Source organism: Pseudoliparis swirei, chromosome 20 (genome assembly GCF_029220125.1).
Source record: "Pseudoliparis swirei isolate HS2019 ecotype Mariana Trench chromosome 20, NWPU_hadal_v1, whole genome shotgun sequence".
Classification (NCBI taxonomy): domain Eukaryota; kingdom Metazoa; phylum Chordata; class Actinopteri; order Perciformes; family Liparidae; genus Pseudoliparis; species Pseudoliparis swirei.
The window spans coordinates 5100667-5122919 of record NC_079407.1 but is presented as its reverse complement, the minus strand read 5'-3'; the positions used below and the strand labels follow the sequence as shown (position 1 = coordinate 5122919).

The 22253-nt window shown below is 46.8% G+C and overlaps 1 protein-coding gene across 1 annotated transcript; it reads left to right on the top strand.

Moving 5' to 3' along the window:
• The first annotated feature begins 3382 nt into the window (after positions 1–3382).
• On the top strand, positions 3383–18617 carry slc6a4a (solute carrier family 6 member 4a). Its single transcript, XM_056441345.1, is given in 15 exon segments — positions 3383–3526; positions 5338–5820; positions 5823–6171; positions 9023–9157; positions 9627–9849; positions 11755–11893; positions 12101–12235; positions 12319–12422; positions 12646–12773; positions 12931–13043; positions 13700–13831; positions 14191–14290; positions 14388–14488; positions 14575–14742; positions 16985–18617. Coding segments are annotated over 14 exon segments (1998 nt in total). The 5' UTR covers positions 3383–3526; positions 5338–5724; the 3' UTR covers positions 17060–18617.
• Positions 18618–22253: the final 3636 nt, after the last annotated feature.

Sequence of the window (22253 nt, the reverse complement as noted above, 5' to 3'; positions counted from 1 at the left end):
AGGCAAACTGACTGTGTGGGTTTTCTTCATGAACTGGGCCGTGATGAAAGGGACGGCGGGGACACCGCTGCAAAGCTGAAACCTTTTTTTTTGCTCGGTCCCGATGCGCGCGCACGGAGCTCTGTGGCGCGAGACGGAGATCGATAAGTGTTAACGCAACGCGAAGAGACAGAAATGACATGCTGCTGTGGAGATACGATCAACAACAGACGTTTAGTTTAATAAAAGAACAAAGACGTGCTCTAGAGAACATGTCAGGGGCGGGCCAATCTTTTAATGTCATGCGATCTACCGACACTACGCGCGATCGACTGGCAGGTCGCGATCGACGTGTTGAGACCCTGATCTACAGGAAGTAAAAGTCGTAACAAGGTTTCCGGAGGTGAACCTGCGGAAGGATCATTACCGATGAACAGACCGTCTGCATGAGAGCGGACAGAGTTCAGATTGAAGTGGTGTATTGGAAGCTCATTTTGCAAGTGACTTTTTTTTCGTCCCGACGACCAACAACAGACGGATTGGAAGCTCATTCTGCGCATGCGTTAAATGGGTTTAAAAAAATAACTAGTTAAACCTGTAATTGAATTAACTGAGTTAACGCGTTATTTTTCACAGCACTAATATATATATATCTATATATAAAATAAATAAACAGGCAGCAGCGCTAAAGCCCGTCCAGTATTTAAGCCAATATTAGCTCATCAAAGATGTGTGTCATCAACATTTACGCTGACACACATCTTTGATGAGCTAATATTGGCTTAAATACTGACACACATCTTTGATGAGCCAGTATTTAAGCCAATATTAGCTCATCAAAGATGTGTGTCAGCGTAAATGTTTGCCGGTCGTCCACGAGGAATTCCAGTACAGAAATGCAAAACACAGTCGGAGGTAAACGGTGCCGTGCGGCCACAGATGTGTGTGTCACCACTGAATTTATGTTTGAGATGCCTTGAAGACTGAATCTAAAAAACATATTTGTTGTTCCCTTGGACCTCGATAAACTGAAGTTGAATCGAGTTTCTCTGATACAAAGTCATCAAAAAAGTAATCCCGATTCACAGAAATCGTGTCTGTGTGTTACGATTTTTACTAGTTTGTTTATCGGATTTAATGTAAAGCAAGAAACAAGGAAACAACTCGTGTTTCCCTTCCATTCTCATCACCGGGAAGCTCAGAAGGTCTAAGAAATACTTCACACCGCCACAAAAACAATTACAATGTGTTTGTACCGGTGGCAGAGACATCATTAATTAAATGATTACCGGTACAAACAAAAAGACAACATTTTTCGGGACTTTTTGGACTTTGACGTTAGTTTCCTCTTTCGTGACTCCGGCACTATTCTGGAAACCCCCTGAGAGTTGCCAAAGCAGCTCTGATAACTTTATATTTACTCAACCTCGCTCCAGATAGGTCACTCAAGCTTTCTGAGTTGTTTTACAACAATAGGATGTGAGTTTAATTACTCTTCATTTCAGAAATGACAATTTAGGATCGCTCTAACTCAACCACGCCATTGCAGATTTATAGTTTATGCAATATGGGCATGCGTGAGAAAGTGTTTGCATGAGAGAGAGAGAGAGAGAAACTTCCTTTCAAGTTTTTTTATATGTGTGCTATAAAGCATTTTTTGTATCTGCAGAGAGTTCTCTGCCTGTATTTGTCTCGGTTCTCCTTGTTTTGCTGTTCAGGACAAATTTGGGCGTCAGCCTTTGGGAAGTGGGTGTGAAGCCCCCCCTTCCCCCCGCCAATCCAGCACGCAGGTGAGGTCGGGCCTTGATCAAAAGTTAGCGACCTCTTTCTCGGTGTCATGGGGGTATAAATAGGTCCGTGTGTCCATTTGACTGAGGTTGAGCCACAAACAAACACACAGACACACACAGACACACCCACACACGCCGAGCCGAAAGGTCTGCGCCTCGGCTGCCTTTCCCAGATGTGTGCGATGCAGCACCTCCCCGCAGGGCGGCGTGGCCGTGTTCATCTGCGCTTTAGGTGGTGAAACGATAAAGAAATGACGGTTTAATTCTTTAATTTCACTTACTCCCTCTCTTTCCTTCATTATCTAGCTCCCTCGACCGCCTCTCTCTACCTCTATCTCTCACTCATTGAGTTGGGGATGAGGGCGCAACTTTGGATGGTAACATACCGTTTTTTTAAACTTCATATATCTTGACAAACTTGTGTTTCTGTTTTAAATTGCCAATTTATAGCAGTTGGAATTAGCAACACTCGACTTAACCCTCCTGTTACCTTTCAATGTTTAATGTTGGTGTTCTTTGGGGTCAATTTGACCCCAGGCTGTTTTTCACTGTGTCAAACATATAAGAAATATCAACTTTTTTATATATTTAAAGGGCTATTTAGGTAGTCGACAAACAAACATAAAGTACCTCACACTTAAACTTGGGAAACAATATTAATTCTAATAATTTTCTGGAGGTTTTAATTGCTGGGGTCAAATTGACCCCGAGGGTAAAATATGTTAGTAAATGTGAAGGTAACAGGAGGGTTAAACAAGCCTGAATGGCAGCAGTAACCATGGGGATCCAGATGTTGGCGCCATGCTGTCCGACCCGGGAGCCGCCCAGCGCCACCAGCACCAAGATCCATTCAGTGTGTGTGTGTGTGTCGCTCAGTGGAAAGAAACCTTCAGCTTTTAAAACACAGTCGTCAGCTCGTAAATTAATCAAAAGATTCTCCGAAGAATTCAGTTGTTTTGCCTTTTTTTATTTTTTATTATTCAGCAAAATACATTTTAAATCTACATTTGAAAGCATGAACTGCTGATGTGGAGCAGGACTCCAGAATTAAGAATTATGGGCAGCTAGTCAAATAATTAACAGTCTAACCACAACAGGTGTGCACGGTGACACCGGCAAGGAGCTGAAACAACAAATATACGGGGGAGAGAAGGACCAAAGATTGAAGGATGAGAGGAATGCTTGATGAGGGGAAAAAAGGGAAAGTGTGTGCGTGGGTCTGTGTGTGTGTGTGTGTGTGTGTGTGTGTTACAGGCTGTGGAGAGCAGCACCCTGACACAGAGCCCCTCATTGGCACACAGCTCCTAATAAGTATGACTTCCCCTTTATTTTTGCAGTGTGTTACAGTAAATACAGTTCATTCTAATTAATGCTGTTGTTGTTGTTGTTGTTTGTATCAAACCAAGCTTCAAAGCGTGCGTGTCTGCGCTCGCACAAGGTTTCTCCAGTATCTTCCGTCTGAGCGCATGCATCCAGCTCTGCATACGTCTGAGCGTCTCTGAACACGTGTGTGTGTGTGTGTGTGTGTGTGTGTGTGGTTGCAAGTTGGAGAGAGAGAGGGACAACAAGGGAGGGAGAGGGAGCGAGGGAGAGAAATGAGAGAGGTTTGAGAGCTCGACGAGCAAACACCGTGTCCTGATGTGCTCGCGCACGCTGCTCCTCCGGCAAGTTTCCTCAGCGCCACAGGATTCTTTAAGTTGTTGGTAGAAGTTTGTTTCTCTTTGAGCCGCCACAGGTTTCCGCGCGTCGTCCTCTAGGTAATGTATGGGATGCATTCAAGTTTGGGTAATAAAACAACACTATTTGGTGTGTATTTAATACCTCCAAGCGACTGATGATTTGTCTTAAGTTTAAATAGAGACGCGTGTCCAGTTTTCGTTCGGCTTGTGTTATAACGCGTATTTTCCTCTTTCACTTCATCTTTGCAAAAAAAATCTCTATGTCATCGTCTTACTCTGCCTTTTTTTCTTCCTTTTTAATAATTAAATTCGTCTTCGTGGAACGCCCAAATATTTTGTGTTTTATTTTGAAACTAAAAGATTTTGATATTAAGTGACTGTGAAGGTTTTTGTTGAGTTAGTTTTTGAATATATATGTAGAAAAAATACAAAATGTGTTTTTTTTAATTCATGTCTGTTTCTTCTTTTCTGTGTTTTTTTTGTACGTGTGTATGCCCACGCAGGTCAGGTTTAGTATTAGCGCGGAGTCATTTGCCTTTGTTTGTCTTTCTCGACTTTCTATTGTGCGGCGGCTAATGCAGATAACCCAGAGCGGAGCGGAGTGGAGAAGATAACATTTCTCAGTGACATCGCTTTTTTCTGCCGTTCTGAAAGCGAATGAACTTTTTTTTTCTCTTTTTAATTCTCTTTTAAGACGCTGCCCCTCGAGTAGAAAACGATCACATTTCCGTCGGGTTTAAGCTCCTCCGGCATCTCAAACGGGTCTTCTTTTTTTTGTGTGCCTCGTCTCGAGGTTTTAAGTTGGAAGTGAAGTCGTCGTGTTGCGATGGAGAACTTCATCAGGAAATAAACGTGTGGTTTTGTATGAGAACAATGTTGAAGGTTTCTTCCAGGTAGCCGGCGGGCTCCGGCTCGTTCCTAATCCAGATCCAGGCGTTCTCTGTAAATTGAGTCTCCTACAATCTGGCATTCGCTACTAATTGAGCCGACACTGTAAACAATCTAATCCACTTTTTGACTCGTTTCTCATGTGATCTCATTTTGGACCGTGTGCATTTTTTACAGTTGTGCTTACTTAGTCGAACAAGTTGTACCGAGCGTTAACGATTATTTGTTTAAAGCGCAAACTCGGCGAAAAGTACATATTTAACAGAGAATACCACTCGAGGCGCTGGACACAAACACACGAGTGCAATTCGACAAAAGCTCGAGGTTTCAATTGCATTCGACACATCAAGTGGAAAAAATTTCGATTTTTATGGTGAATATAATGAGTTTAATGCGCTGCGGTCGTCTTACAACCTTTACGTGAAATGATGTCGTTCAAAACACTGAATAGAAACTAGAGTTGAAATAAAATCTGAGTGTAATTGAACACGAACACATTGAATACAAGATATATGACCTGTTGTTTGTTCAGTGCACCACACACACACACACACTTTATTAATAACTTTCACACATATTTGACTGATGAGGTTCTTTTGCTTTTCAATCGTTTATGTTGCTTTTTAGTACCGATCAAACATGGTCTGTCCATCCTCCACTTGAGTTTTTTTCTGTCTGGTTTAATAATACAGCTTTGATCAGATAAATATCCAAAATGATACCTGAGGAGAAGCAGAGGGAAATCATTGTGTCAGGTCTCTCTTTCTTTCTTTTTTTAGGATTTCATAGGATGTAAGTTTTTACCCACGGAAACTTTTTGCCTTTTTTTATTTTAAATTTACCCTTAAAAAGGAGGAAAAAAAGACACGCCCTGAAACTGTATTCTATGACTTATTTCTTATTTCAGTGTCAGAAATCCGATGCTTTGACTTATTTAATATACATGATCCCATCAAAAGGTCCCCCGTGAGTAATCTGCGGGTGTTCCCTCTGTGTTGCAGTGCGCTCCGTCGTCTGAGAGGAGGAGCCGTTTGTGGAGAAGAGACGAGATTCTTAACTTTCGGGCTTCCTGTCCAGACCCCTTCCTCTTCTCGTCTCCTCTGTCCTAACCGCCTGCTCCTATCCCTTCTCGCTCAACACACACATTTCAGTCCACTCCCACTTCTCTATTCTATTCTTTTCTATATTTATTTCTGCTCTCCGGCCCCCCCCCCCCGTCTCTTTCACCTGTCCGCCCAGGACGCCTCTTGTGAGCGCTGCGTTCCCTCTCCTAACCCCTCTGTTCCCCTGATGGGCGCCACGTCAGGCAGCAGAGCCACATTCCCCGCGTCGCCACTGGGAGCGTCTCTCCACCCCTAAGCGCCTCGACCGCCACGCCGCCGACCCCAATGGAGACAAAAGATATGATGCTGACGAGCATGTTGACGGTGGACAACGGGGAGAATGAGGGGGAGAAGCGGGGAGGAGGAGAGGAGGAGGAGGAGGAGGGACGCAGCAGGAAAGCGGCCGACCGATGCTGGCCGATGGCGTCGCCAAGAGCCCGGCTGCTGGCGCCGAGCAGCGGGCGTCCAACGGCTTCACCGCGCCCGCCCCTCAAAGCCCCCGGGAGGGACAGGGGGCCGCGGCGTGCTCCGAAGGCGCGGCGGCGTCCGGCCCCGGGTCCTCGGCGCCGCCGCCGGGAGGCCTCCGGACTCTGGTGGTCCAACAAACCAGCTTGGAGAAGCCCAGAGAGACCTGGAGCAAGAAGATGGACTTCTTGCTCTCTGTGATCGGCTACGCCGTGGATCTGGGGAACGTCTGGCGCTTCCCGTACATCTGCTACCAAAACGGAGGAGGTGAGGGCGCCGAGGGCCGTTAGTAAAAGGGGAGACATTTAACCGTTGTGTTGCCTTCGGGTCATTTTGACCCGATTCAATATTTAACCCTCCTGTCGCCTTCGGGTCAATTTGACCCGATTCAATGTTTAATGTCGGTGTTCTTTCGGGATTCAACAAACAAACATAAAGTACCTCACACTTAAACTTGGAAAACAATATTAATTCTAATAATTTTCTGGAGATTTTAATAGCTGGGGTCATATTGACCTCAAGGGTAAAATATGTTAGTAAATATAAAGGTAACAGGAGGGTGAAACATTGAATCGGGTCATATTGACCCGAAGGCGACAGGAGGGTGAAACATTGAATCGGGTCAAATTGACCCGAAGGCAACACAAGGGTTAAAATAGAAGGAAGAGGAGAGGCTTATTTTTTCATCGGCGTACACTGTACATTTAATAGTCACAAGAATAATTCACAACATGTATCGTCAGGTTATCGCCCTCTCACTTGTTCCATCATCAACGAAGGAGGTGGAGTCGACCTGCTGAGAAGGAATGCTGCAGTTACCATATTTGTTTATTTAACCCTCCTGTTACCTTCACATTTACTAACATATTTTACCCTCGGGGTCAATTTGACCCCAGCAATTAAAACCTCCAGAAAATTATTAGAATTAATATTGTTTTCCAAGTTTAAGTGTGAGGTACTTTGTTTGTTTGTTCACTACCTAAATAGCCCTTTAAATATATAAAAAAGTTGATATTTCTTATATGTTTGACACAGTGAAAAACAGCCTGGGGTCAAATTGACCCCAAAGAACACCGACATTAAACATTGAATGGGGTCAAATTGACCCTAAAGGTAACAGGAGGGTTAAACAACTTCATTTAGCTTTAATCTAACTTACAAAAAGATAAACAAGTATTTTCTAAAGATCTGTGTCATCTGTTTGGGCATAAATAAGCCAAAAAGAAACACAAGTTCAATCATTTACAGTTAATAAAAAACTGAATCATATATTGAAATTGACTTCATTAGTTTAAAAACACTTTTAGTGAAAAGTCTTTTATATACTTCCACATAGAGTTCAGTTTCAGTTTACTGAGACGTGCAAAGTGTTGAGAAATATAAATCAAATTCGGATTCACAGAACTCCGTACGGTGAACTTTTTGATGGTTTATTTTTATTGGATTAAATCCAAAGTGTCAGCAACGAGAAAGCGCCGCGTGTTTTCCTTTCGTCCTCCCCGCCGCCCGGAGAAAACGCCGGGAGGAAGCTGTCAAAGTCGTATCCGGCGCTGCGGGTCGAGCCCAAAACTCTGTGGCTGCAAATACTTACAGAAATAAGCGTAGTCGCATGACTTCTTCACGCATCACGTGGTTATGACACATGATGGGTCAAAAATGAAGTGCGGTACCAATAGAACGTCACCAATTTTTCAACAGAAATATGTTTTGTTCAAAATCGAAGAATCGGGTGTGTTTAAGGACGGGGACTTTCACCCAGGAGACCGTTGTTCGTGTCCCGTGTGAAACCAAAAGTCGGTTTATTTTATTCGCCACAGCCGCTAACTGGAGGCCCGCCTCCCGAAGCTGCCACGGGCCACGCTGCCGGTGAAGTCGTCTCCTCGTGGCGGGGAGACAAGAAAATGAAAATACATTTTCACTTTGGATTTAATCCAATAAAGAATGAAGAAGAAAAAACGTTCAGAGACCAGAGTTCTGTGAATCTGCTCTCGATTGCTTTTCCTCAACGACCGGATGCGTTTCTCGTTCAACTGAAATTGAATTGCCGGACCCACGTTTGACCTGTGAGCGCTGCGCGTGGAAGTAAAAATGAACTAATATAATTTCACTCCATTTCCTAACATTCAGTTTTGAGTTGAGGGTTCAAAACTAACAAGTTACATTTTAAATTATGCTATTCAGTGGAGTCAATTCATTTAAAATCACGTGATTCAAATGCAGTTGTTTTTAAAAGCAATGGATCAAATTGGGCAACACAAACTGGGTTTCTAGTGACCCATAATTCTGCGAGTAGGTCGGCCTGTGGTCTGCTACTACACAGTCTGCACTTAGCAGAAAACAGGGCCTCCCTTTTTACTTTTATTGAATTTGCAATAATAAAATCTTTGCAATTTCCTGTGTTCTGTGTGTGTGTGACTCCTGGAGCGAGGTAGAGATGGGGACTGGGGGACACTTGATAGAGGCAACCGTATTAATTGTGTTTTTTTTATGAGAACACCTCCAGTCTCTTTCTCCTTGCTTAATAACCTGTCTCCCAGGCAGCTGCTCAATCAACCCTTATCTGTGCCTTGGTGTCACACACACACATGCACGTACAACTAGTTTATATCATCGGATAGACGGAAAGAAAAGAGAAACGCGGAGAGAGATTATCTAGCGCCGCACGGGTGGGTTGCAGAGTTCAGAGATCTGGCTGCCGTCCCGCTGCTTCTCGGTGTTTGGCCTTCCACTTCTCCGTCCTCCCTCCATCCATCACTTCATTCTTCTCCTGACCGAGCAGCCAAACATCGCAGTCGTCCTCCTTTGTCATCGCAGAATTTGAGCAAAATGACCCCGTCGCTACGGGTTTCCACGTATTTAACGGCAAGCAGTCGCTGTTGTTCCTGAACGGACCTGGGTTGTGTGAATGACGAGGTGCTTCCAACATTTAATGAGTTTTACGGAGTTCTTTTGAATGTTAAAACGAGTCGCATTTCTCAGGAGTGCGATTGACTTTTTTACTGTTCGTCCATAACTTATTCTCACTCTCGCTTTCCCCCCCCCCCGCTGTTTTCATCCTACTCCACATCAATCCTCACATTTGTAACCCCTGGATCTCCCCCCCCCCTCCCCCGCCCAGGTGCCTTTCTGCTGCCCTACCTGTTGATGGCCGTGTTCGGGGGCGTCCCTCTGTTCTACATGGAGCTGGCTCTCGGCCAGTTCCACCGCAGCGGCTGCATCTCCATCTGGAAACACATCTGCCCCATCTTCAAAGGTAACGGAGTGGGCGGAGGAGGAGGAGGAAGAGGAAGAGGAGGAGTGGGAGAGAAAACAGAGCAGATGGAGAAATGAGTTAATAACTTGGATTAAATGGATGGGAAGCGGGCTTGCTAACAGGGAAATTGGCAGGGTGAGAACAAAGCGCAGATAAAGGAGCGTGGCGGCCCGTCGGCGTGAGAGACGGCGCCGCTGACCTCCCGGTCCGCCTCGGTCCGTCCGACGAGATACACCGACTCTCTGTTATGGAAATTGTCACATTTCCATGCCAAATGCCAGATGCTGGGAAATGTGATAGTATGTTTGTTGTTGTTGTCGTTGTCGTTGGGGAAACGTCACTCGCGTCTCCCGCGGCGACTCGACTCGACCTCACCACCGACGTCTCCTCAAGTCGTGACCACCAGCTGCGCGAAATTGTTTATCGCGTTTCTTCGCGCTTTTCGTGTCTCCTTTCCTTCTGCTCGCAGGGATCGGCTTCGCCATCTGCATCATCGCCCTCTACATCGCCTTCTACTACAACACCATCATGGCGTGGGCCCTGTACTACCTGCTGGCGTCCTTTCGGCCCACGCTGCCCTGGACCACCTGCAGCAACAGCTGGAACACGGTCAACTGCAACCTCTACATGTCCACCGACCACAACGTGTCGTGGTCCAACTCCTCCACCTCCCCCGCCGAGGAGTTCTATACGTAAGTGCATGTAAGTCGGTGTGTAGAGGAAGGGAGGACGACTTCCAAGGGAGCGATTACAGGGTCGGTTCTGGTGTTTTAGATTCATCAAAGTCCCTTTTTTTTTGGGGTTTAGTTTTTTGCTAAATTCACTGCGAAGACGTAGCAGCGAGAAGCGGTGATGTCATCGGAGACGGTGAGGAAGACCAGTGACGGACGACGCGAAGAGCAGGACGCATCGTCACAGTGGACGAAAAGATGCACACGTGCAATTAAAGAATTTGGTTCAGTCAGGAAAGACGACGGACGCGAGCTGAATGCAGAAGATCGATTAGATTTCTGTGAATGGAGTCGATCGGAGCGCCTGTTGGTGAACGACCCTCTTGCTAAAAGCTTCTTTGGATGCTTTACAAATGTGCATAAAAGATGCATTAAGTATATTCATAACTAGTTTTATCCGGGAGCTGAAGAGCACAAATGGATCGGTATACATGTGCAGATGAGCAGGAGTCCGTCGAGTCACTTAGCTCATATGCTTGGCTGTATGTGAGTTATTTAAAGAAATGTTGCGCGAATTCATTTTATATTTAATACTTGGTATCATTAGTGTTGTGAAACAGACGTTTTTCAAAGACACATTGTCTTTTTTGAAGTATTCATTATATAAATATTATTTATATTATATCTATTTTTCTGCAGAACAATGTGTGCGACGAGAGAGCAGAATACTTTAAATTCACTGTAAAGAAATATGAACTGGCTCTTAAGTTAAAGAGGCAGGTGGAGGACGAGAGACAGAGAGAGAGAGAGACAGAGACACAGAGAGAGAGAGAGAGAGAGACACAGACAGAGAGAGAGAGACACAGAGAGACACAGAGAGAGAGAGAGACACAGACAGAGAGAGAGAGAGACACAGTGAGAGAGAGAGACAGAGAGAGAGAGGGATGAGATGCTCGTGAGACAACATTTTTCGATTCTCCCCCAGATAAAAAGATTCTATTTTCTTAAAGAGGGAAAAAACACTTTCTGACATGACATTTTTAAACTGATTATTTATATCATTCCAAGCCTTCCAATCTTTTTTTCTGCTTCCCCAGTATAACGAACCCGAGTGAAGTCGGGTGTTTATTCCCGACTGCTCCGACACCGCGCCGGCTCGGTGCGATCGGCCGCTCGCGCGAACGTGTCTGTGTGTCCGCTGAGACGGATCCGGGGTTTATCCTGAGTTGACTTTTCCTAATGCAGGTTTTAGAGAACAAATTCCTCAGTCTGGCGCCAGAATTTCCTGTTTTCAACATAAATCACGTCCCTGTTTTATCGTTCGTGCTCTGTGTGCTTAACCTGTGACCAGATGTTAACCTCTCATTTATTTCAGCCTCCTTCTTCTCCATTTTTCTTCTTTTTTCTTTGCCCTGTAATGTTTTTCCTCTCTCTGGCTTGTGTCAACTTCTCTCGAGTCCTTCAGGGCTCGCTCGCATCCCTTTGGTCTGAACTTTCACTCTACTGCTCGTTGAATCCGTACCATTCATACGTCTACATTATATCTGCCGGGGCTCTATTGTTCTCCTATTGTTCTCACCCTTCAATGTTTCCCTTCCCGTGACCTCTCCATACATTTCTCGCTGATTTTTTTTTCTCTCTATCCCATTTCCTTTCCTCCCTGTTCTATCCTTTTTGTCTCCTTCCAAACATCCTTTCCACCCACCCTATCTCTGTATTCTCACATTGTTTTATCCTCTCTGCCCCTTCTTCTTATTCTTCTTCACATTCTCCTCGTATCTTCTTCCTTTCCCTACTCTCTTCCCCCTTTTTTTTCTTGATTTTATTGACTCCCTACTTCATATCCTGCCGACACCTCTAATGCCTTCTCGCCCTCTTTGCACCCTCTTCAACCTCATATCTCCACCCCCCTCCCCCTCTCTCCAGTCGCCAGGTGTTGCAAGTCCACCTCTCCCCAGGTCTGCACCAGCTGGGCTCTGTCAGCTGGCAGCTGGCCCTCTGCCTGCTCTTCATCTTCATCATCGTCTACTTCAGCATCTGGAAAGGAGTCAAGACGTCTGGAAAGGTAACCAAAGGGGCGCCTGAGTGGCTAATGGGGTGTCAGTTAGAGTCGATGGATGGATGGATGGAGCCAAGGAGGCCGAGAGAAACACACGACTGTTCATCCGTTGACTCTCGGCATCGTTCGTCACCACGGATCACCGGGTTTCAGCACCAAGAGTCTATCGACAGAGAAGTGAGCGGGTTTTTTTTGTCCTCTTCTGGGCATCAGGTCGTGTGGGTGACCGCTACCTTTCCCTACCTGGTCCTCCTGGTGTTGCTCGTCCGCGGGGCCACTCTGCCGGGGGCCTGGAGGGGCGTGGTCTTCTACCTCAAGCCCGACTGGCAGAAGCTGCTGAGCACGACGGTGAGTCTAGCCGGGCTGTCTCCCGTTTAAAAAAAAAAATCTGGATCTTTGCACAAACTCCTAACCGGACCTCGTCCTCTCAGGTGTGGATCGATGCAGCCGCTCAGATCTTCTTCTCGCTGGGCCCGGGGTTCGGCGTGCTCCTGGCCTTCGCCAGCTACAACCCGTTTCACAACAACTGCTACAAGTGAGAACCTTTCTCGAACGCACGGTACTCTTGGTGTGTGTTTCACACGTGGTATGAAACCTACCTTTTTGCTTTTCCACCTTCCCAAAACTCCAGTTCTGCAACAACAACAACAAATTTGAGACTCTAGTAACATTCATCTATCAGTCTTATTTTAATAATTAAGTCTAAATACACATTAACTAACTCCTATCTTCCTCAACCGGTCCTTTCTCCGTCTCAGAGATGCTTTGATCACCAGCTCAGTGAACTGCCTGACCAGCTTGCTGTCTGGCTTTGTCATCTTCACCGTGCTGGGCTACATGGCGGAGATGCGGAACCAGGATGTGGCGACTGTGGCGAAGGATGCTGGTAGAAAAACAACGCACCAACACGATCCCCAAAACATCATTCTTTGCACACGTTTTTTCTTTGCACAACCCAATGCATCCTATTTATCAGAATTTGACATGGGACACGCGGCTACAGATCCATATTTGTTGAGCCTGCCCCTCTCTCTCCTCCCCAGGTCCCAGTCTGCTGTTCATCATTTATGCCGAAGCCATCGCCAACATGCCTGCTGCTACTTTCTTTTCCATCATCTTCTTCCTCATGATCATTATGTTGGGTCTGGATAGCACGGTTAGTTTGTCGATTACTCATTCCGCGTTGACTCTTCGGTTGCCCCGGGGATCATCTCAACCCCCCCCCCCCCCCCACCAGAAACCGCTTTTCACATCGGCCTCGTCAATGAGGCAAACATCTCGTTGCTCTCGTTCTCTCCGCAGAGGGATTATTTTGTCCTCGCCGTTTCATTTCCAATAACAGTCAGCGGAGAAAAAAACACCGTGAAAGGACTTTCATATCGCTGTTGTGTGGCGATCTTGTCTCCGTCAGCCCGTGTTTATCGCCTCTGAGGCAGCCAGCTGGAGAGGCAGCTATCGCGTCCTGATAATCGGGCTGGAATCGGCATCGGGGTTGCTATGCGACCCTCGGTCTCACCGCCGAGGATATTACTACAACGCGTGTCGCCGCGTCGGGACTCACGGTGAATCGGCCGAACTATTGTGTCCTCCTTTTCCGTTTGTCATCGCGCCAAGGAGAGGACACACGAGGCGTCTGGGGATCGACCAAAGAGAGTCGCGTGGACGAGATCCAACGGCCGATGAGCAAACACGCGGCATTTAGATTCTCAAAGCTCGCGTGCGGCTGAAGTTTTTCTTTCTCAGTTCCCTTCATCGATCTGATGGGCTCCTCTCCTCCTCCTCCTCTGTCGCTCGTTGTTCCCCTCTCTCCAGTTCGCAGGGTTGGAGGGGGTGATCACGGCCGTGCTGGACGAGTTCCCTCACGTCCTGGTGAAGAGGCGAGAGTGGTTCGTCTTGGGCCTGGTGTGCGTCTGCTTCCTCGGCTCTCTCTCCACGCTCACATATGTGAGTGAACGACCACGTCGGAACAAAACGCTGTCTTGTCACGACGTCATCACATAGAGTCAATTTGCACATCTGTCCTTCATCTCACCCGAGATGTGTTGCGATGTCTGCCGCTAATGTGAAACATTAATTCAACACTTCGTGAAAAGTCTCTTGAATGTTACCGCCGTATTTGAAGTAACGTGATGGATAACGCAGTTAACGATTAGCACCAATCGGATGAGAGCAGTGATCTGTGAATGAACCTTAAACAAAGTTCTCTAGTTGTCTGAGTAGGTGAAGCCGCTTGAATCCGAGTAAATTAACATTCCTCTCTCTCTCTCTCTCTCTCTCTCTCTCTCTCTCTCTCTCTCTCTCAGGGCGGAGCGTTTGTGGTGAAGCTGTTTGAGGAGTACGCCACGGGCTCCGCCGTCATCACCGTGGTGCTGCTGGAGGTCGTCGCCGTGTCCTGGTTCTACGGCGAGTTTTGAGTGACGTCGATGGCGATGGCGACCTTTACTGGGAATGTGGGCCTGTGTAATGAGTGTGTGTGTGTGTGTGTGTGTGTGTGTTGCAGGTACCAACCGTTTCTGTAACGACATCCACCTCATGCTCGGCTTCTACCCGGGGTACTTCTGGAGGATCTGCTGGGTGGCCATCTGCCCCTGCTTCCTGCTGGTGGGGCCCGTGAACTCGGTTGACGCATCCCGATCTCTGTTCTCTCTGACCGCTGCTCTTGTTTCCCCCCCCCCCCCTGTGTGCAGTTCATCATCATCAGTTTTCTGGCCTTCCCACCAGAGGTCAAGTTGTTCAACTACCAGTACCCGCCATGGACCACCGCCCTGGGCTACTGCATCGGGGTGTCTTCGTTCATCTGCGTGCCCGTTTATATGGTCTACCACTTGCTCCGCGCCAAGGGAACGTTTAAAGAGGTACAGCCTTTCCTTTCCTCTCCGGGAGATCGGGAGCGATGTGCGCACCAATCGAGCAGGTCGCCACCATCGTTGTCTAAATGCGGTAGACTGGAACCATAGAGGTCAAGTGTGTCTTCTCTAGAGTTTCCCCTCGTCCTCCCCGCTTCCTCCCTCGGCCCATATCCCTGCTCCGTGTATCCACGACTGGATATCGGGATCAAAGGAGCACGGAGGACGAGCTACGAGCCAAAGATTAAAGCGAAGCCAGAGCCAGGAACAAAGCCATGACGACTTCCAGGCCCCGAAGAGGCCGGTGTCCTCCACGGCCGTGTCGAATCTGAGCGTCTGCGTGACACGCCCGGCGTAGCCTCATCAGCGTCATAAAAAAAAATCCGTACATCCAGTATTTTAGACATCGGCATATTATATGTTGCGTAACATGTTCAGGTGTGTAACTGCTCCCTGTGGTTTATTCTGAGCGTGACAACTTATTCAATAAACAGGGTTCGTACGGTCATGGAAAACCTGGGAAAGTCATGGAATTTTTAAATGGTCATTTCCAGGCCTGGAAAAGTCATGGAAAAAAAGTAAATCATAAAAGTTTTGGAAAAGCCATGGAAATTTGTTATAATCACATGTTCATTTACGCCGAGTTTGAAATAATTAATATGTCTTTTAACCCTCCTGTTACCTTCGGGTCAATTTGACCCCATTCAATGTTTAACCCTCCTGTTACCTTCGGGTCAATTTGACCCCATTCAATGTTTAACCCTCCTGTTACCTTTATATTTACTGACATATTTTACCCTTGGGGTCAATTTGACCCCAGCAAATTAAAACCTCCAGAAAATTATTAGAATTAATATTGTTTTCCAAGTTTAAGTGTGAGGTACTTTGTTTGTTTGTTGACTACCTAAATAGCCCTTTAAATATATAAAAAAGTTGATATTTCTTATATGTTTGACACAGTGAAAAACAGCCTGGGGTCAAATTGACCCCAAAGAACACCGACATTAAACATTGAATGGGGTCAAATTGACCCTAAAGGTAACAGGAGGGTTAAAGAAAGACGCTTAAAATATAAGCCGGCCTACGCTCTCAATACGCACAATGTTCTAAATTGTTCATGTTTATACCGAGATTTCAGTTTAGTCATGGAAATTTGGTTAAAAGTCATGGAAAAGTCATGGAAAAGTCATGGAAATCCACTGGTCAAAATGTGTAAGAACCCTGGATAAATACAGATAGTCCATGATATGTATTCGTAAGTCGTGTTGTTATCGTGTTGTTATCGTGGCGTACGGCGGTGGGAGGATATCAAAGAGGCTGGTAGACGGACATCTTTGGCTGCGGTCCAATATTGACGCTGCCGCCCCCGGGGCGCACAATGACACTGATACACACTGTCAACACGCGAGCCTCGTGCCTTTGTGCACGCGAGTGTGAAGGAAGACGGACGTCAGCGTTGCTCGTGAAGCCGAGCGAGGTTTGAAATGACCCGAGTGTTTGGGGCTGTGCGTTTCATCGTCTGTAACGCCGGTCGACTCTCCCGTGAACTCCCTCTGGAGGCGCTTTCTATTCTCTTGTTGTCGATCAACGCACAGAGGATCTGCAAATGTTTCTATCGTTGTATCATAGTTTGAATGAAAATGCCAAATATTCCCCGATTGCAGCTTCTAGAATGTTAATAGGAGCTTGTTGCTAATGCCTGGTTCGGCCTGACTGCCCATCCTCAGGTTGGGTGGGACAAAAGAAGACCATTGACGATGTCAATTTAAGCTCTGGGAACCGATATTTTCTGCAATTTAATTTTATAATTATCATTTTACAATTTAGCTGTCCAAGTGAATAACGGTCCTATGGACACAATATTCCAAACTGTGAGGAGTCGGTCGTCATTCTCGAGATAAAACAGTCAATAAAATGTTTGTTTTTTTAATCTCTTGAGCGTGCAGTCAGAAGGAGCACGACAAAATATGAGGCTGATGGGTGCATGAGGACAGGCAACATGCACACACACACGACCAGAAACATAATCCCATAATGCGTACTGTACAAATGTGGTACATCGATCTCATATTTTATGTCTTCAAAATGATTACGGCTCCTGTATTTAAGACACGCGACGAAGACTCAGCCAATCAAAACCTGAGCGGCACAAGGATATGAGAACCTGCGTTATGGTTGATTCCACTTTTAATATTCTCTCTCTCTCTCTCTCTCTCTCTCTCTCTCTCTCTCCCTCGCTCTCCCGTCACAGCGTCTGTTAAAGAGCATCACACCGGAGCCCAGCGGTGAGCAGCACCGAGACTTCATCGTCACATACTCGGTCTGACCGAACTCTGGACCAACAGGAGGAGGCGTCGCGGAGCGCCCCCTCCTGGACGAACTGCGACACACACCCACAGGACACGGGGCTACCTTTCACCGTCTTTGCCTCACTTGTTTTTTTCTTTTTTTTCTTCCCGCCGTCTCACACTCGAAGGTCCAGAGCCAGTGAGGGAGTCGTGCGGAGCCAGGCGGCAGTCGTTCAGTTAGTTTAGTCGAGTTCCTCAGGCTGGCTCAGCTCTCCGGGGGTCAAAACCCGGAGCTCACCGCTTCAGTGTCGTCAGATTCAGTTCATTTTGTACAGCCCATTGTCACAAATTACAAATCGGCCTCCGAGGGCTTTACAATCCGTACACATACGACAACCCTGACCTTTGACCTCACATCAGATCAGGGAAAAACTCCCTCTTTCTCTCTCTCTCTCTCTGTCGACTTAAATCCTTTTGCGAGAGACCATTCTTCAGCTTATACCCTTGAAACGGAATGTTTGGAACCATATTTGCGTATGACCCGGTCCATGTTCACGTGGGCGATAACCTGGAGGCGCTGCGCGCTGAGGTGGGTCCAGAGAAGGCCCCGTCGTGACACGTGCTCCCCTCGCTGGCGCTCCGGCCGCGTCTCCATATGACGCCGTTGCGTTGTGCGCTCTGATGACATGTAGCACTATTCAGGTATCTGTGACTGAAGCCAAATATATGATATGTGCTCATATTTCTCAAGGCGTTCCCGTATTTTCAGCCGTCGACTTCTCTACACTGTGAAGCACTGTCTGTTATGACTGTGTGTGTCTGAAAAAAAATAGATCACAGAAGGAAACCAACCCAGTGTATTCATCCTATTACCGCAATATAAAATGTGTATTTATTTTTCGTCGTGTATCGCCGTTGTCATTTCGACGTCTCGCACTTCAGCGCGACGCGAGCCGACGGCGTGCCGACGGACCGCGTTGCATCACGAGCGACATCGTGCACCCTGTTGTCATTCTGCGTACCTGTCGGTCATAGAAAACCAAATATGGATCAGAGCTAATAACATTATCAATGGCGTAGTCTGAAAAATCTGCGTTACTGCTCTTTACTTTCTACCAAAAAGTAGTGCGTGTGTGTGTGTGTGTGTGCGTGTGTGTGGGTGTGTTTCTGAGGATTCTGTAGGAGCAGGAGTTAAAATATGGCGAGTACTGTACATCTACATGTGTATTTACTAGTCTGGTATCGGTGTAATCTATCCTGTGAATACCTGTCTCCTTGTTCTTGTGTGGGCTTGAGTGTGTGTGTGTGCACCTTGATTAGTGTGTTGGTGCACGTATGTGTGGTTGAGCAAAAACGATTCAAGGTTATGTGTGTGTGTGTGTATGTACTTGTGTCAGTAATGTGATCTATTGTCTCGTTAACTGCCAAAATACGTTCTGAAGGAAGTGAACTCCCTCTTGCCTCTCTAGTACCTCTTGAGCTGATGTGAGATATATATGTATGTCAATAAAAGACTATATGAGAAATACACCTGTATAGAATACAAATATAGAAATATATGGGAAATAACGGATAATAAAGATATATGGAAATACATTTCTTCTGTTATCGATTCGTTTCTCAGTCTTGAAATGAAGATGTTTTATTTTCTTGACATATTTATGTTCTCTACAAACACACACTTAGATAATGAACATAACAAAATACGTGTCAAATACGTCACAATATGAAATATGTTTATTGTAAACTTTTACATACATCCTAAAGTGAAAGGGAATGCAGTTTGGATGAAAGGAGTTTCATCAGTGGGCAGATAAACACTTAAAGTTTAACCATATGAAAAGCAACAAAACCCTTTACCTACGCATAAACAATATACTAATAACAAACTAAACTAAAACATTTCGCAGACAGTGCACACAAAACGTGTTTTTAAGGATTCCTCAAATGCATTCTCCAAAGAACGTGATGTCTGTTATGTATTTGCAAAAGACTTCAAGAGCAAATACATTCATTTCTTTCATTTATTCTTTGTCTTTTATAAAAAACAATCTGATATAGTTATCTTCATAATTGAAATTTCGAATTTGCCCCAGAGGGCGTTACAATCTGTACACTTACGACATCCCTGACCTTTGACCTCTCACAACGGATCAGGAAAAACTCCCAAAAAATACTTTCACGGAGGAAAAAAGTGAAGAAGCCTTCGGGAGAGCAACAGAGGAGGATCCCTCTCCAGGATGGACAGAATAGATGTCATGTGACCAGAAGGAATTATTACACAGTTATAACACATTCAATGAGGATGACAGAGTGTATGAATAGTTGGTAGTCGGCATGGACCACGATCCAGACCTCCGTGATCCATCAGGCAGATGGAGGTAGAGAGGAGGAGTGGGCGGGGCATCAGCAGGGCCATGACATCAGACCCAGCCAGGTGCAAAGGACCCTATGAGACGTGAAGTCACAAGGACTCCGGGGAGGAAGCAGAGTTAATAATGTGTGATGGAGAGATGAAAATTCATCCATAAGGAGAGAGAGAAGAGGAGAGAGGTGCTCAGTGTATCCTAAACGTCCTCCAGCAGCCGATCAGCCTATAGCAGCGTCTCTAGAGGCGGGACCAGGTGAACCTGATTCAGCTCTATAACTATAAGACTATAAAGAGGAAAGTCTTGAGTCTACATGAGGGGACTGTGTCGGCCTCCAGCACTGAAGGTGGAAGCTGGTTCCATAAAAGAGGAAGTGATGTCATAAGAGTTGGCAACACTAGGCTGTTTAAAAAAAAATGTAATAAAAAAAATTGGTCCGGTAATCTTTGAATGCGTTACCTTTCCAGGCTTTCATGTGTTGTTGTTGTTGTTGTTGTGATATGGTTGAAGCAACCCTTTTAATCTCTCCCTTCTTTACTCTTTGCTCTGCCACCAGACAGAAACTGCCCCACAGTGCTTTGTGACGCCGGGGCTCAACCCGTGGTTCAACCCGTGGTCCAAACCGTGGCCCCTCATGAGGCCACCGCGTCAGGGTCAGGTTCTGATCCCGGTGCTCTGGCAGAGGGGGCCCTGCGGGGCCCCTGTGAGGGTCCTCTGGGTGTCCCTGTTGCTGGCACCGTGTTTATCGACTCAGACGTCCTGAGGGACGACATCGGGAACCTGTGTGCTCGTCTTCATCAGGAGCTGAACCGCCTGTTGAGGACTATCGTTGTTTTGTCTCTCTCTGTCAGCCAGAGTGTGTGTGTGTGTGTGTGTGTGTGTGTGTGTGTGTGTGTGTGTGTGTGCACAACACAATAGTTTCATGTCACCACTGATTAATCCTACGACTGACAACTGTTATCATCAACTTCAGTCTTGTGGTCATGCACACACACACACACACACAGACATACACACACACACAAACACACACATATACACACAAACATACACACGCATACACAAACAAACACGCACACAAACATGAACACACATATGAACACATGTACACAGCCACGCACACACAAACTAACATGCACGCACAGGCAAACACACGCATGAACACACACACACACACACACACACACACACACAAACGAGAGAAGGAGGTAAAAGGAGCTGTCGAGCTTTCTCAGATGTCTGAGCTGCTGGAGCGAGTGACTCGAGTTCATCCTATAAATTGTATAGTTCCCATCAGCGGTTCTATCTGTCAGGTTCGAAATACATGTGTGTGTGTGTGTGTGTGTGTGTGTGTGTGTGTGTGTGTGTGTGTGTGTGTGTGTGTGTGTGTGTGTGTGTGTGTGTGTGTGTGTGTGTGTGTGTGTGTGTGTGTGTGTGTGTGTGTGTGTTTGTGTGTGTGTGTGTGCTTTATTATGGCAATTTCCTCTTGGCTCCCTTCCCCTGACTGACGGACACATCCTGTGTTCTCTGCCTCGCCGTATCGCTGCGGATCTATATTAAACAGTGCGGCGGCGTATCCCTCCGCCCCGGCCCTATACCTGCCATCTCGGCATCGGCCACGTCCGCCCGCCTCTCTCACTATCGGGTGTCTATCAAGGCCCGCAGCCCATTTCATCTCTTATTTTATTCCTTGCTCCCGTATCTCTCTCTGAGTTCTCTCATATTCATGTGGGCGAGCCAACTGAGTAAATGTATTCATAGTTTATACTCTCTTTCTCAAATGGCGGCTCATCCTTCTTCATGGCCGTCTCGCTCATCACAAGCGGCTCACTTCTCTCTCTCTTTCAACTCTCGTTCTGTCAGTTCTCGATATGACTGTCTTCTTTTCTTTCTCTCTGACAGAGAGATCCTGGCATTTACCTCTCTAACTGTCCTCCTCCCCCTGTCTCTCCACCCCCCCTGCTGATCCCCTGATAGACCTCGAGCTGCCTCTGAAGAACAGGAAATGAAACTCTCTCTTTTCCCTCCGGTCTGCCGCTCCCAACCTTTATCACGCAGGAACCTCCAGAGGCGTTCTCTCTCTCTCTCTCTCTCTCTCCATCTCCCCCCCCCCCCTCTCTCTACCTCCCTCTCTCACATCTCTCTCTCTCTCCCTCCATCTCCCCCTCTCTCTCCCTCCATATCCCCCTATCCCCTGCCCCTCTCTCTCTTTCTCTCTCTACCTCCATCTCTCCCTCTCTCTCTTCCTCCATATCTCCCTCTCTCTCTCTCTATTTGCCTCCATCTCCCTCTCCCTTTCTCTCTCTCTTTCTCCATATCTCCCCTCTCCCCTCTCTCTCTCCCTCCATATCCCCATCTCCCCCCTCTCTCTCCCTCCATCTCCCCCTCTCTCTCCTCCATATCCCCATCTCCCCCCTCTCTCTCTCCCTCCATCTCTCCCCCCCTCTCTCCCTCCATATCCCCATCTCCCCCTCTCTCTCCCTCCATATCCCCCTATCCCCTGCCCCTCTCTCTCTTTCTCTCTCTACCTCCATCTCTCCCTCTCTCTCTCTTCCTCCATATCTCCCCTCTCTCTCTCTCTATTTTCCTCCATCTCCCCTCTCCCCTTTCTCTCTCTCTCATTTCTGCATTGCTTGCTTCACATGCCTTCTTCCTCTCTCACTCCATCTCCCCCCTCTCTCTCCCTCCATATCCCCATCTCCCCCCTCTCTCTCTCCCTCCATATCCCCCTATCCCCTGCCCCCTCTCTCTATCTCTCTCTTCTGCATTGCTTGCTTCACCTGCTGTCTTCCTCCATCTACCTGTTGCCAAGATACCCCGAGAGGTCCTTGATCTCTCGTCTCCTCGTTCCAGGCGAGGAGAG